This window comes from Lepidochelys kempii, chromosome 1, assembly GCF_965140285.1.
Source record: "Lepidochelys kempii isolate rLepKem1 chromosome 1, rLepKem1.hap1, whole genome shotgun sequence".
NCBI classification, from domain to species: domain Eukaryota; kingdom Metazoa; phylum Chordata; order Testudines; family Cheloniidae; genus Lepidochelys; species Lepidochelys kempii.
Genome location: NC_136380.1, coordinates 244,281,250 through 244,295,466, shown reverse-complemented (window position 1 = coordinate 244,295,466; position 14,217 = coordinate 244,281,250). Strand labels below are relative to the sequence as shown.

Sequence of the window (14,217 nt, the reverse complement as noted above, 5' to 3'; positions counted from 1 at the left end):
CTGCAGTACTCAGCATGCTTAGTACGAATTATGAATGCATATTTTGCTGAAAACCTTAACAGGCAGTGGCTAGCTCTTTCCCTTTTGAAGTGACATTTTCTAAACTCACGTCTACAGATGCACATCAGCTTAATCCAAAGTGGAGAATTAACCCAGAGCTGGAAAGATAGGACTTTTGTGCTAACTATATATTTCAATCTCAAATGGCAAACTAAAAAGCTGTCATTCTGTTTTGTTGTGGGGGGAGGAGGGGGTTTGGTTGTATTTTCTCACCGAGAATAATGTTCTAAACTAATGAGTCTTTTGGAAGTTTGGGGTTTTTTTTTTATTACATCCTGCTTATTTAAAATCCAACATTCTTTGCTCCTCCCCTACTGCCATCTCTCAAAAGAAAGGATTTAGGAAGGACACTTTTATACTTCACTTGGACGTTTTGGGCTAGATTTTTATAAAAATGTCCAGGCAAGTCGTTTTGGCCAAGCAACACGTATGTGCATCAGAGAAAATGGCCTTCATTTCAGACCGAAATAGACCACAAATAAAAGATGAGAGAGCGAGGGAACACATAGATGCTCATGCAAAGTCGTGCCCTCTCTCATGCATATAAATTCTAACGTTCAGAGATTGAGCACCTACAACTCTACCTAAAATGAACAGGAACTGTAGCTGCTCAGCACCTTTGAAAATCAGGCCAATATTGCGTAAACTATTTTTCTCGTGATTTAAGACACACAGGTTTTAGTTACTAGCTCATACTTCGAGCTGTTTTGTATATGCTCAATATACACATATGCATGTTTAATTCTGTTGAAGTCAACATGTGTGTTTGCACCTGCTTGAAATTTCTGTGCATTTTATTGCACACCCCATTCCTGCTTTTCACATGTGAAGATGACAACCTTTTGAAAATCTAGCCCTAAGGGATTTTTACTTTATGGGGACTCATGCAATAGTTTTCTAATGTAGGAGTTTTCTTTCATGTACACTTAAACGGAGCAGCAAAAAGAAAAATTGCTTGGTCTACAATAGTGTTTTAATGTGGCAAAGCTGCATAAGGTGATCTTTATAACTTTGTGGAAAAATTCCTTGCCATGTTTATACCGACTTGCTGAAAACTTCTTTCTTCTGGGAAATTTGCCCCAGCAGCATCCTCTATGAAAGTTACAGCTTCTACAAATGTATTACTATAGAAATCTCTTTGCCTGAAGTGGTTGCCATGCTGCTTTTTCCTTCTATCATGGGGGAGTTATTTGCATTGACTGTTGTTCATATGGTTCTTATTTCTGTGCCTATGTTTGTATCAGTTATGCATATCTTATTTTTTAAAAGCCCACTAATTAGAAATGTTTACAAATTAAATTCACACTTTTAAGCAGCTGGATGTATGTCAGTAGTACAGTATTTTGAAAAACCTTTGCTTTTTCACTGTGGGATACGTTTTTGCCTAATGGAGTTATGATCGGAGAAGTCTTTCCAAAAGAAAATGTATGTAAATGTCTATTTTATATAAAAGTGAGCAAACAAATTACTGTGTCTGGTTTTGTTCTATCAGGTGTGGGGTTCGCCTATGTCCTTCGATAAACCACCAATGGATTTTTTTTACTTAGGATCACATTCTACCCTCTCACTCTGCTGAGTAGCATCTTACTGCACAAATAGTGCTATTAACTTCAATGGGACTGCTTATAGAGGAGGGTGCTCTTCAGTAGAAGTATCAGAATCTGGTCCATAATAAATAGCAAATGGGACAACAATCAAAGGCTGCATGTGGGAAAATGGCAACAGCTGGTATGTACTGAAGCAACATCAACAATTAATCTGTTAATAAACACATTACTACAGTGATAGGTTATATGTATTAGGAGATACCTGGAGGAAATGTATCCGATTGGCTTAGGGCTACAGAATAGAAAGAAAAAGAGATGGAGGAGGGAAAAACAGGAAATAGAATCTCATCTCATCTAAACTTCTTGCCTGAGGTTGTCAGCTTTTCAGAGCAATGACCATGCCATTGCATATGTTTGTAGAGCACCTAGCACTATGGGACCCCAGCGCCTCTGGGCACTATCACAATACAGGCGATAATAGGCATCTTTGCTGAAAGCCTATTTCCAGTCAGCCTGAAAATCTAAAGCCATGTGCGCAAGCTATTCTGTGTTCTGCCCTCATTGTGTGTGTGAATCCCCTTTAGGGAACTTGCATGTGCATTCTGAAGTTGGAACGTACCCCTTAACATTCTTCAGTCCTTAGGTGGCAAAATATTTATTAATGAAACTTGTTGGCTAAACCACTCAAGAGGTCAACATTGTGCCTATAGACCTTCCTGTCACACTGTGCAGCACTAAACTTCTGATAAAACATGGTCCAGATCCTCCCAAGTGGATCCATGTGTGGCTTTCCCCCTTTAGCACAGGATCATCTTTCCTCTGTTGTCTGACAGGGGTCTGAGGCTCCATAGACTGCAGATGGCAAAAGCAGAGTGGGAGGATGTTGAACAGGGCACAGAGCTGTTTCACTTCCCTTTGTATCCTCTTCATGGCTACTGCAGAACAGCCACTGATGAACCCATCCCGTGGTGTTGCTGCTTTTGCTGATGTCATACCACCACAGATGGAAGGGCTTCAGGGGAGCACTAAAGCAACAGCCACCTTGTCAGGATTGCTCCTGTCCCTTCACACACATCTGCTGGGCTGAGGGACATGGCCTCCAAAATCCACAGCCCTCTTAACTCCTCCCACCAAAGGGGACACTTCCAGGTAAAACTCCACAAGAGTAACGTCTGAGAATTTTTCCACAGAATGTTCAAGCTCCATGTGCAAGTCTAAATATATAATTCCTACTCTGCTGCCTTGCAGTTTGACTTCCTGTTGGAGACATCAGTGACGTGGAGTCTAGGTATATTTTTAATGCAGTTTATTTTATGCTAACTACATCAGTCCTGGAACATAGATGGTCACAGACAGTACGCACACAAACTCTCCTTTCAAGAATCTCAGCTCAAATGTGAATGCCCACTTCCCAGAGAAGGACTCTCTCCCCAAAATTGGCTCCAGTTAGAGATTAAGGCAGACAGCAAAACTCCCTTGCTGTTTGCCATAGCCCACCTAAAAAGAAACTGCATGACAAAACTAACAATTCACACATTTCCTCAACAATTGTACACTGCTCACATGCTAAGGCACACATGTATAACAGCATTCCCTGGTGACTGCTGCCATAACTAATAGCCCATTTCCTCCCCCCCCCCCGCCCCGCCCTTTACTCATGTTGAAGTAGTACCTTAGTCTGCAAGTACCCCAGTGAAATCAAGGATGCTATTTAGCAGGAGGGGTGAGAATGGTAGCAGAAGCCAGCCCATTTAGAGCAGAATATATTTTCTTTGTCCTTTAAACACTTATTGTAAGACAGACGAGCATTTCAAAACCCCCTGTTTTTGCAACTCCTCTTTGTAAAGGTGCCTCAGCCCATAAACTGGGGGAGCCAAAGGCTTCCGGGATGGGTAAGCCAATGCTGGGGAGGCACATGTTATTTCTGGATAATGAGCTGCACGTGTGCCTGTATGCTGACTAACCTATACTAATTTCTAGATTTACTGTGCACAACTGTGGACAGATAATATCTGAATCCCAGGGCACTGTGCATTTAGGTCTGTTATTTGTTGCTGCCCCGAAGCTATTATCCAAAACAGAGAATTGACTCACCACACCTGCACAATATATTATTTTCTTTCTACATACACTGTTGCTTAAGGCATGAGATTATTAGTCTCGCAACTATAATTGTTCTGACATGGGCAGATAAAATACAGCCCGTATTTCCATAGCCTGGAAAGTTTAGTCAGAGCCTGAGCTAATAGGTCCTGAGTAGAACTGGTAGAACTAACTACCAGACTCTCCCAAGGGTTGGTTGGGTACGATGGGATCCAGATCCAAACCATGCCTGCTCTTGATTTATTTAACACAAATCAAAGCCAGCTCTAGCATTCTCTCTCTCTCTGCCGAAGCAATGCATTTTTAATCTGCAGTTACCCAGAGGGGTGACAAGATGGGATTTTCAAATAAGGAAACAGCATTGTAAATCTCACAGACTGAAATGAATTAGAATCATAGAATCCTAGAATATCAGGGTTGGAAGGGACCTCAGGAGATCATCTAGTCCAACCCCCTGCTCAAAGCAGGACCAATTCCCAACTAAATCATCCCAATTAGGAACTAGAAATCTGAAAATGGCCCAGGATGGAAACTGAATCAATTTTCTGACTCCATCAAATCTGTGGGGGACATGTCAGTGTCACACTGTGGTGTTGATGCGTGGGTGTCTCTGGTACAAGCAGGGACAAGATGTTAATAAACCCCCTGTTCACTGTTACAACTGTTAAATAGTTTAGTGTAGTTTGGGGTTTATGTTATCACTGGCTTATTTCGACTGTAACAGCCATCATTCCAAATCTAGTAATCTTTTTATTACATACACAAAAATAGATTTAAAGCATTTGAAATGTATTAAGTAAGGCTTTCATTTTAACACTATCCCCTGTTCCCTTTAGTCATGTAGCGTCTTTCCCCCCCCTGCTTTGAGAGGTTTTTAGATGGTATTAAGGATGTCCGTTAATAATGTACACTTCATGCATTACCTGGCCTTTTATGGGGAAGAAATAGAAAACGTTAGCTATGCTGGCCTGGAGCTGATGTGGTGGTTGTATCCTATTTTCTTTACGCCAGAATGAAGCAAGCGCACACAGGGGGAGGGGAAAGGATAGCAAAATTAGAAAGTGCAGTGTCTGTGTCTTGTGCTTCAACCTGCAGCATCGCTGCTGGAGACACGCAGGCCCAGCGCACAATCTTATCTGCACGGCAGACCTGGCAGGCTTTTATCAGTACTGGGCTGTTTAAGGCATTACCTTGAATGCCTTTCTGGTCACAGGGTCACAGCAGAGCGTCAAAGGTTGTCTTGGCCAGGTAAGCCAGCCTCTTCTTAGACAGAAGACAAAAGGACCGAGATAGGAAAGAGAAGAAATAAGTTATCGAAGGAAAACAACATGAGGGAAGGCCTACGACCTATGGCTCACATCCTGGATGTTGTTCAGAATTTAGCTGAAGCCAGTGGAGGTGGTGGTATTAGCTGGTTCCCTCTTGTTGGCCTGGTCTGCTAAGGATGCCTTTCATGATCAGAATAGTGAAGGCTCAAGGGTGTCATGGTGGATTCTGGTGTTCCAGGAGACTGTGCATGTCATAAAACTTCCCTCTTCCAGCCCACACGGATAAACAGTGTCCAAGAAGGGAGGGAACAATCTCAGCCCATTAAAAGGAACCAATCAAACTATATTTTGCTGACTTTAAACATTTCTTCCCATTTCTAGAACTGTTCAGCTTATTTGTTATGCCAGCGAATGACTTTAGCAGGGGCCTTGAATAGCCCTTATCACAAGTTCTTCTAACTTGAACAATCTAGCTTGCCCCAGTCTGATTGTTTCCAACGTTCACTGACTTTCATAAACAATGCTATGGAAGCCGAGTTGGCTTTTTGTTACCCTAACCACCTTAGGGCACAGGCCTCTGCACAATAACAACAGATAGACACCCACATAAAATTATGGGGCCAGATCTTCAGCAGGTGTAAACTGGCATAGCTCCATTAACTTATCAGAGTGGAGGAAGGTTACTAGTGATCAGTCTTGGAACCAGTCTTACTCCATGTTTTTATTAATGACTATTTTGCTAATGAAATTTGCTGATGACACTAAGTTGGGGAGGCATCATCAAAACAGAGGAGAAGCAGAACATTACACTGGAAGAGCTGGCTGGCCTTGAAGACTGGAGTGACAGAAATGGGGTGAAATGCAATAATACAAATTACAAGGTCTTTTGGGGTCTAATAATAATAATTTCTCCTACAAGCTGAGGATTCATATTGGCAGTGACAGGAGGAGGAGAGAGACCTAGGGGTGTGGGATGATCACAGGATGATTCTGAGCTACCTATGCGATGCGGTTGTGAGAAAGGCAAATTCAATCCTAGGATGTACCAGGGCGAGGCATTTCCAATAGTGAAACATTAATGCCATTGTGCAAGGTACTGGTAAGACCTCATCTGGCATCCTGTGTACAATTCTGGTCACCCATGTTCAATGATGAATTTAAACTGGAGCAGATGCAGGGAAGAGCTATTATAATGATCAGGGGAATGGAGGGCCTGTTTTATGAGAGGAGACTGGAAGAGCTTGGCTTGTTTAGTCTAGCAAAAAGCAAGCTGAGAGTGGATATCAATAAATTAGGGTGCTAAATACCAGGGAGGGTGAAGAGCTATTTAAGCTAAGGGCCAAATGAGAACAAGTGGATCTAAGCTGGTCATGAACAAATCCCGGATGGATATTGGATGAGGTTTCTAAGGCTGAGGATCTGGAACAGCCTTCCAATAGGCGTTCTGGGAGTAAACAACTCAGTTTTAAGAGCAAGCTGGACAAATTTATGAGTGCAGTTGTCTGATGGTGGTGTATCTGATGGTAGGGGGCAGGGTTCAATAGTGAGCCCTGTGGCTCACTATTATGTTCTGTAGCTCACACTTCAGGGTTTCAGCCAGCCACCATCTGGGAAAGAAAGGGATTTTCCCCTGGGTATTCAGGGAGGGTTTTTAAAAAAATCTCCTTCCTCTGACAGCACAGGGATGGCCATGGTTGGAGATGGGACAGGGGCGGGGGGAGGAGGAAGGGAGAGAGGGCCAGGGTTCCGAGATGGTACCGAGCAGTCTCTCTCTCTCAGGTGCTTGGCTGGTTGGTTCTTGCTAGGGTGACCATATTTGCCTATACTGTATATGGGACACCTGGTAAAATTACTTGTATTCAAGTGAGTTCAGTGGCAATCAATCATACAAATGTTCAAATTAACATCAAGTTGACTGAGCCCCTGTTAAAAAGAAATACTGTGTAGTTGGATTCTTTTTATTTATCTTCTTCTCTTTAAGGGTTTACTGTTCACATGGGGAGGGGTGACTGACACACACGCATGGGGAGAGGTGATACACACACCCCTGTACACCTCTCTCACACAGGGTGAGGTGACCGACTGACCTGACCCTCCCTGCCCAGCGCTCTCCACCCTCCATGCCTGTCTGTGTCCCTGGGATGGACCCGCCTTCCCTGGTACCTGGCACCGCGACTTCCTGAGGCAACACGTGGGCCGGGGGCATGCAGGGTCACATACCCCCCCTCCCCAGATTTCTGACAGGGTTCACACCAGAATGTGGCCAGCAGCTGCCTTTCAGCACTGTGCAGGAGGGAAGGGACATGAGCTGCTTCCAGCTGCAGGGGAGGAGGAGGAGGAAAAGGAGAAGGCATGACCTGGTCTGTGTCTTTGCAGAGGTCTTGTCTTCTTTCCCCGCCCCCCTCCCATGTGGCTGGAAGCAGCTTGTCCCTTCCTGCCCACATAGTGTTGAAAGGCAGCTAACACCTCCAGGCTGGCCAGCCCTATAACCCAGCCACCTCCTGTCCCCCAGCTACAGTGCGGGCAGGAAGCGGTTAAGCCATAAGGATGTACTATGCACCAGGGCCCGGGGAACCTGACTGCTTCAGTGAACCTGGTCAGAGAGGTGGCTCAGCAGAGGAGGGTGCCTAAGGGATGGTGCAGTGCCACGCTCCCTGGGAGCAGGACCCAGGGCGGGATGGGGGAGAGGCGGGTGAAGAGGGTTCTAAGCCCCTGCCCTGGGGGCTGCTGCGGAGCCTGCACGTTTGGGGCGTGAACAGGCTGGAAATCACTTCCCCCCTCCCACTCCAGAGCTTAGTTGAGGGGCAGAGAGGCTTCCCCATGCCAGCGCTGTGCGGGGCTTTGCAACATGCAGGGCTCGGCTCCCCCTGGCCACTGCCCCGGGCCAAAAGGTCTTGGGCTTTCCCCGGGCACCGGCCCAGCCAGAGGCAGTGGGGGAAGGAAGGAGCCTGACAGGCAGGCTGTTGGTGTGCTGAGTGCTCTGACCAGGGGCTGGTTCTCTGCACAGTGCTGGGAGTGGGACATGTCCCACCAGGGGGGTTATGGAGGAGCAGTGGGGCTGGGAGGGGAGCCAAGGGGCAAAGCAGGGAGAGGACAGCAAGAGGGGGAGCATGTAAAGGGCGGATGGATGAGCAGCAGTGGCAACATGTAAGCTGTCCCTGTGGCCCCCTGGCACTTGCCCACACTCACCAGCCACCGCAGCTCACAGCCAGTGCCGGCCAGGAACGGGATGGGGCCCTGCTGGCTGAGAGCTGGCACGCATCGGGGGCTACGCTGACAGACCAGCAGAGGGAGTGGCCAGACCTTCACACTGCATCTTCACCCCGCCACAAGCCTCGCACCCCTAACCCCCTCGTCAGCCACTGGACCCCACCACTCACCACTGATGGGCGAGCGGCTGGCAAGCAGGGATTTGGCCAGCAATACTGAGGGGGGGGGAGACAGAAAATACAGGACTATTTGTCTGCTTTTAATAAAAAGTCTGGACATCTGCAGGAGGGCTTAAATACGGGACTGTCCCTTTAAAAACGGGGCATCTGGTCACCCTAATTCTTGCTCACATGCTCAGGGTCTGAATGAAAGTCATAGATGGGGTTGGGAAGGAATTTTCCCCCAGGTCAGATTGCAGGGACCGTGGAGTATTTTCACCTCCTTCTGCAGCATGTGGGTGCGAGTCACTTGCCAGGATTATCTGGGTACATCTCACTTAATCATTTCCCTGCCATTGCGGGGGCCTTGGGCACTGATGCACCTCGGTCCCTCCTATTCTCTGCCTGTGGCACATCATAGTCTCATCTCCTGTAGGGCTGTAATACTTTGGTCTCATTTCAGGTGCTGGGTTTTGCATTGGTGCTGGGTGGTATTGTTGGCCTGTGCTAGATAGGAGGTCAGAGCAGATGAGCTCGTGGTCCTGTCTGGCTTTAAGCTTTTTGACTCTATGATTTAAATCGAGTTGTTTAGACTTACACTTGATGCAGATTAGGCCCAGAGCGTTACTCTGCTTCATGAGGTGGAGAGGAGGTGAGAGGTGGAAAGGGTTTGCTACTCTTTTCTTTGCTTGCTTCTTCTGCTTCTCAAGACTCCCGTGGGAGGAGGTGAATGCCTAGAGATGGGCAGCGTTGCAAGGCTACCTGGCAAGCCTGATTGGCATCTTCCTCCCCCTTCAGTCCAGTTGAAACCAGTGGAAGATGGGTACAGCGAAGACCAGCTGAGGTGAAGATGAGACTCTGATGACAGCTTCCCAGACTCTGCCATGGGAGTTAGGAGCCTCAATACCTTTGAGGATCTGGGGGTGATGATGTTTCTACAGCAGTAGCGCCCAGAGGAACAAGGCGCGGCAAGCTGGATGCTACACAAACACATAACAAGACCAGTCCCTGCTCTACATGCCTGTTTCCCCTGTAAAAGGTGGATAGTTATGCCCACCTTTATACAACCCTTAATGATTGTGTCATGAACAGGTAAGTTGTGTAAAAAGGTTAGTTTTCAAAAAGACCATTTCCTGTTCTCCCAGAAGGGTGAGCTAAAGCCACCATGATGCCTTCTGACCTCCTAGGTAGCTATAAGTAAAGGAGGCAACCTTGTTAGAAAGTGCCACGCTCCCACTCTGCATCGCTGCCCCACTCCCGCGAATGGTGACTAGCGTCATAACAGGGGATTAGGGAGCTAAATTATTTCTCAGTCAGCTACTTAGCATGAAAAGGTAAAGAATGGGCATATTTCAAAATAGGAAGGCTAGAGCCTGGGGGTGATAATGACAGGGAGAAAGAGGGGAACCGATGCAGAAAGCAGTCACTATTGCTTACAGTGCAATCTCTGTAGAGGGGCATAGATCCTGCAAGAGTATTCTGCTGCTGCTGATGGGGTCACCTATTCAATAGGGTTCCCCATGAGGCCTAATGGAGAGGAAGAAAGGGAGGAAAAGGGGGCAGGCCTGAAAGAGGAGGGTGGGGTCTAGATAGAAATTGATTGGGACCCTCTCTACAGGTGGCTGTTTTGCAGCCCTGTGACTCCACCTGCTGAGGCTGATTCACCCCCCATCTATTAAGGAATCCTGGCCTTGGAGCTGCAGCTGTGGGAAGGTTTAGCCTTTTTATAGGGGGGTAGTGAAAAGCAAAGTAGTGCAGAGGGGAAAGATTTGTTGTGTTAGACTTTTGTCTTTGAACACTCCACCCCTCTTTGGTTTTTGCTGGCTGGGGGTGGTAACTTGGCTTAGTGTACTTTCATGTGGCCATGGGCGCATCTGTGCAATTCCTCCTGTTTGTCTTTCTCTTCACTCAATGTGGTAAGTGAGTCTCTCCTTGTTCCAGCTCAAGGGTATGAAAGCAGAGACTGTAAGAAGCCTTGGTGTTGGGCTAGGCAGAGCTTTGTCTGGGAGGCTGTGCTGGAATTCTCATTGAGCATTTTCATAAGGCCATAATGGAGTTGAAGGACTTTGAGAAAGTAACCCTCTAATCTAGAGAAGAGGCAAGAACCCCAGGCCCCTCTGTATAGACCAACTTATGTCTCAACACAGGCTTGTGCCATGTGACTTTACAACGTGTGAGCCAAGCTCCAAACCAAGTGAGAAACTTGGTCAAAGCTCAAAGTTTATGCTACCAATGTCAGACCATGAAGCCAACACCACTTCAAAATCATCTGTGGTTGGCTTGCTTCATAAATGTTCCCCTTATATTTTTGTCTCTTGGTGGCTGATATCTATGATGAAATGTAGTAAAGTTTAATAGGAATGGGCTGTATAGTGTGTGTATCTTCTTGGCACCTCAACCGTGTCAGTCCCTGATCGCCCCATGCAATGGTTAACTAGAGCAGGGATTCCCAAACTTCATTGCACTGCAACCCTCTTCTGACAACAAAAAATTACTACATGAGCCTGGGGGGGGGGGGACCAAAGCCTGAGCTTCCCTGAGCCCTGCTGTCCTGGGTGGCAGGGCCAAAGCCCCAAGGGCTTCAGCCCCAGGCAATGGGTCTGTGACTTGAAGCCCTTAGGCTTTGGCCCTGCGTGGTGGGGCTTGGGTTTCAACTTTAGCCTGAGCCCCAGCAACTCTAAGCCAGCCCAGGAGACTCCATTAAAATGGGCTGTGACCCACTTTGGGGTCCTGACCCACAGTTAGAGAACCACTGAACTAGAGAAATTCTGTATGATCAATTATATAAACTGCTGTAACTTGAGTAGGAGCAGCTGTTACCCCTTCCCTGTACTGCTTATCTGCTACAGCACCTGTTCTTTTTCTTCTTTCTTCAGGAGACATTCCCAGTCAAGCTAAACTGTAATGTGGCTTTGCAGATGTGTACAAATGATGACAAATAGGCTGAGTCCACTAAACTCACTTAAAGTGGTGACCTAAGAAAGTTCTGAACAAGCTGTGTCTCAGAGCAATGTTCCCCAGCTGATATTCTTTGTGTGCATAAAGCCTTCCTCTGTGTCCTCCTTTATTAGTTAAAATACTAATGAATATATTATGGGGGAGAGGGGTAAAATGGTGCATCTTGGAAGCACAGTAAATTCTCCAGAGCAGAAGATGTCAGGAAGGTAACATTGTGCAGGGGAATCCTGTGGCTCTCAAAGCAACTTACAAATGTTTTTCACCTGACTATCACTATAAATAAATTTGGAGGATCAGTGGATGTCACTTTCACTGTACACACACAAATGATGAGAAATATTTCCATCAATAACTTAAATTAACAGATAGGCAAAATAAGAAAAATGCTCTTTGGGAACTGAGTTTGATTTGGTATTTACTGTGTATATTTTTGACATGGGATGATGCCAGTTTGTGGTTTTTAATGGTTATAAGGCTTTAGTTTTTGAATCTTGATGTCTACTGTCCTCTAATAATTATCTGACTCCCCTGATAATTTTGGGAAGCTGAAATTTAAATGGATACAAATTAAAAATAAACATTTTCTGTCGAAATCATTTTAAAAAAAATAAAGCAAATTCTGCCAAGCCTGGCTGGAAATGATGCTATAATGAGCTGTGAGACTATCTAGCATAGCTAGTTCTCTGCTATTTCTTCCACTCCATTATGGTGCTTGCTGTTCCTCCCTTGTTAGCATTGCCTCTCTCCCCACCTAAATCAGTGGTCATCTCCCATGAAAGCCTGTATATTTTCCACTGCTTACAACAGTCCTGACATCTTGCTAAGACAACAGTGCCCTTAGGCATATGCATCCAGGAGTCCCTTGTCTAAACATCCAACCCACCAAGCATGAACCTAGTTATAAATAAGAGGTATTTACCCCAATCAGAAGACTTTGAATGCTGCTTCCTCTTTCTGGAGTCCTTCAGGGCCTTTAGACTAGTGGTGGAAGGGAGCAGAAAACATTTTTCTGGAGACTCAGTGGTAACAAAATTCAGTTTAAAAGCAAGGAGAACATATTTGCTATGCTCTGGGTGGGGACTCTAGCTTGTTTCTCTGTGGAAAACATTGAAGTAAGAGTTCTGTGGGAATGGAAGCTTCTTCTGTAGAGATGCTGATTTCCCAACTATTTACCATCCTAGTCTCAATTCCACAGGACAAGTTCTCTATATGGCTCACCATGAAAGTCCTAGATGAGGAAATGTGGGGCTTTAATTTGGTTTGAACTCCTACAAAGCTTTTTAAAACCTCAAGGGTGTGATCCTTTGTTTCTGATGCCAATGGTGATTAGCCAAATTAAAGAATGAGCAAACCCCTTCAGGTTTGTGTGGAACCAAGATAAATATGGGGTCTCCAGTAGGTAACATTCATCCACATTGCAGGGCAGTGTTAGGGCTAAAGGAGTATAGAACCCTGTTCCATAGCATCTGCTTGGGAAAGAGCCAATGACTTTTAGTAACTAGATTCTGATCTCTGATGGACCAGTATTGATTGGGAACGACTTCCAAGGAGTTACTTCAGGCTTATGCCAGTGTAAATGAGATCAAAATCCAGCCTTTTATGTATGTATAAGCACAAAGCTGTGGCAACCTGGCATTCTGTCTAGGCTAGAACTGAACAACTGTCCAGTACTTTTTAGGTTTCACTTTACGTGTGTTTCATTTGTGATGATGGTGGGGAAATTCTACCTGTCAGGTGTTCCTATGGGAAGTGTGTTGGCCTTGAACTAATGATGTAGTGCTTACAGCCCACTCAGGTGCAGGAACAGACCAGCTGAGTGATGCAGAAGAATTGCTGTTGTCCCATCAGGGGACGAGCCAGAATGCTGAAGATCCATCTGTCTCTGAATCATCTAGCCTGGGGAAACGAGACCCTGGTATGAGGCGTTACCATCAAGTAGCTCTTTTCTTTGTGTCTCAGATCTTTACAATCATTCATGCATATACTGTTAACTGTGATTAATAACTTTCTGCAATGGATAAGATGAAGAGGGGTTTCTTCAGGCCCCAGCATGTCTTCTGCCAGGTCTGTGAAACAAGTATGTTGTTTTCTGCTGGGTGAAAAAAAAATTTTTCCCCAGAAAACATAAATGAGATTGCAACAGATTTATTCTGAACTCCATGGCTTATTCCAGTATCTAAAACCATACCAGACACAGTTGTTCTCAGCTGGCCACAATCATTTTCCCTCTATTTGTCCCTTAAGTTTCAAAGATACAATTGCTTCTCAAATGGATTCAGGGAATGTATGTCTCTTTGGATTGCTTGTCAACCTGAAGCAAAAGATTGCATGCTGAGCCTGTTCAATTCAGCCAGAGAGATGATCTTTCATAACTGACTCTAGCTGGTCCCTTTATTTACTACTTTCAAGTTTAAAAAGCCCCTTGTTGCAATACACAGATATTTAATATTGCAGAGCCCTCTTGAGTACTGAAAAAATAGATTAAACAGACCAGCACTATATCCCATGGCACTTGTTAGGTAACTTTACAAGTGCCAATAACATTTGATCAGTAATAATTTTATCACCTTTATTCTTCAACTGCTGAGTGAATGAATAGCTTTGATACATTTGATGGAAGCTGAACTAACTATTAAGCACCATCACACTTAAGACAAATTGACTTCAGTCTCTCACACATTCTGATCTATTCTCTAGACATACCAGTCTGGTGCACTCTATATAGTCTCCACCTGAGTTCGCTTCATTTTGGAAGTCAAACTTAGTACAGTAGAACCTCAGAATTATGTACACCTTGGGAATGGAGGTTCGCAACTCTGAAATGTTTGTAACTCTGAACAAAATATTATGGTTGTTCTTTCAAAAGTTTACAACTGAACATTGACTTAATACAGCTTTGAAACTTTACTATGC

General features: G+C 45.2%; 1 protein-coding gene across 1 annotated transcript in view; it reads left to right on the top strand.

Moving 5' to 3' along the window:
- Positions 1-10,210: 10,210 nt before the first annotated feature.
- The window catches only part of OVCH1 (ovochymase 1), a 53,764-nt gene continuing 49,757 nt past the window's right edge, over positions 10,211-14,217 (top strand). The window contains exons 1-2 of the mRNA XM_073321015.2: positions 10,211-10,262; positions 13,091-13,219. Coding sequence (XP_073177116.1) covers positions 10,211-10,262; positions 13,091-13,219 — 181 coding nt within the window. The remainder of the gene's footprint in view (positions 10,263-13,090; positions 13,220-14,217) is intronic.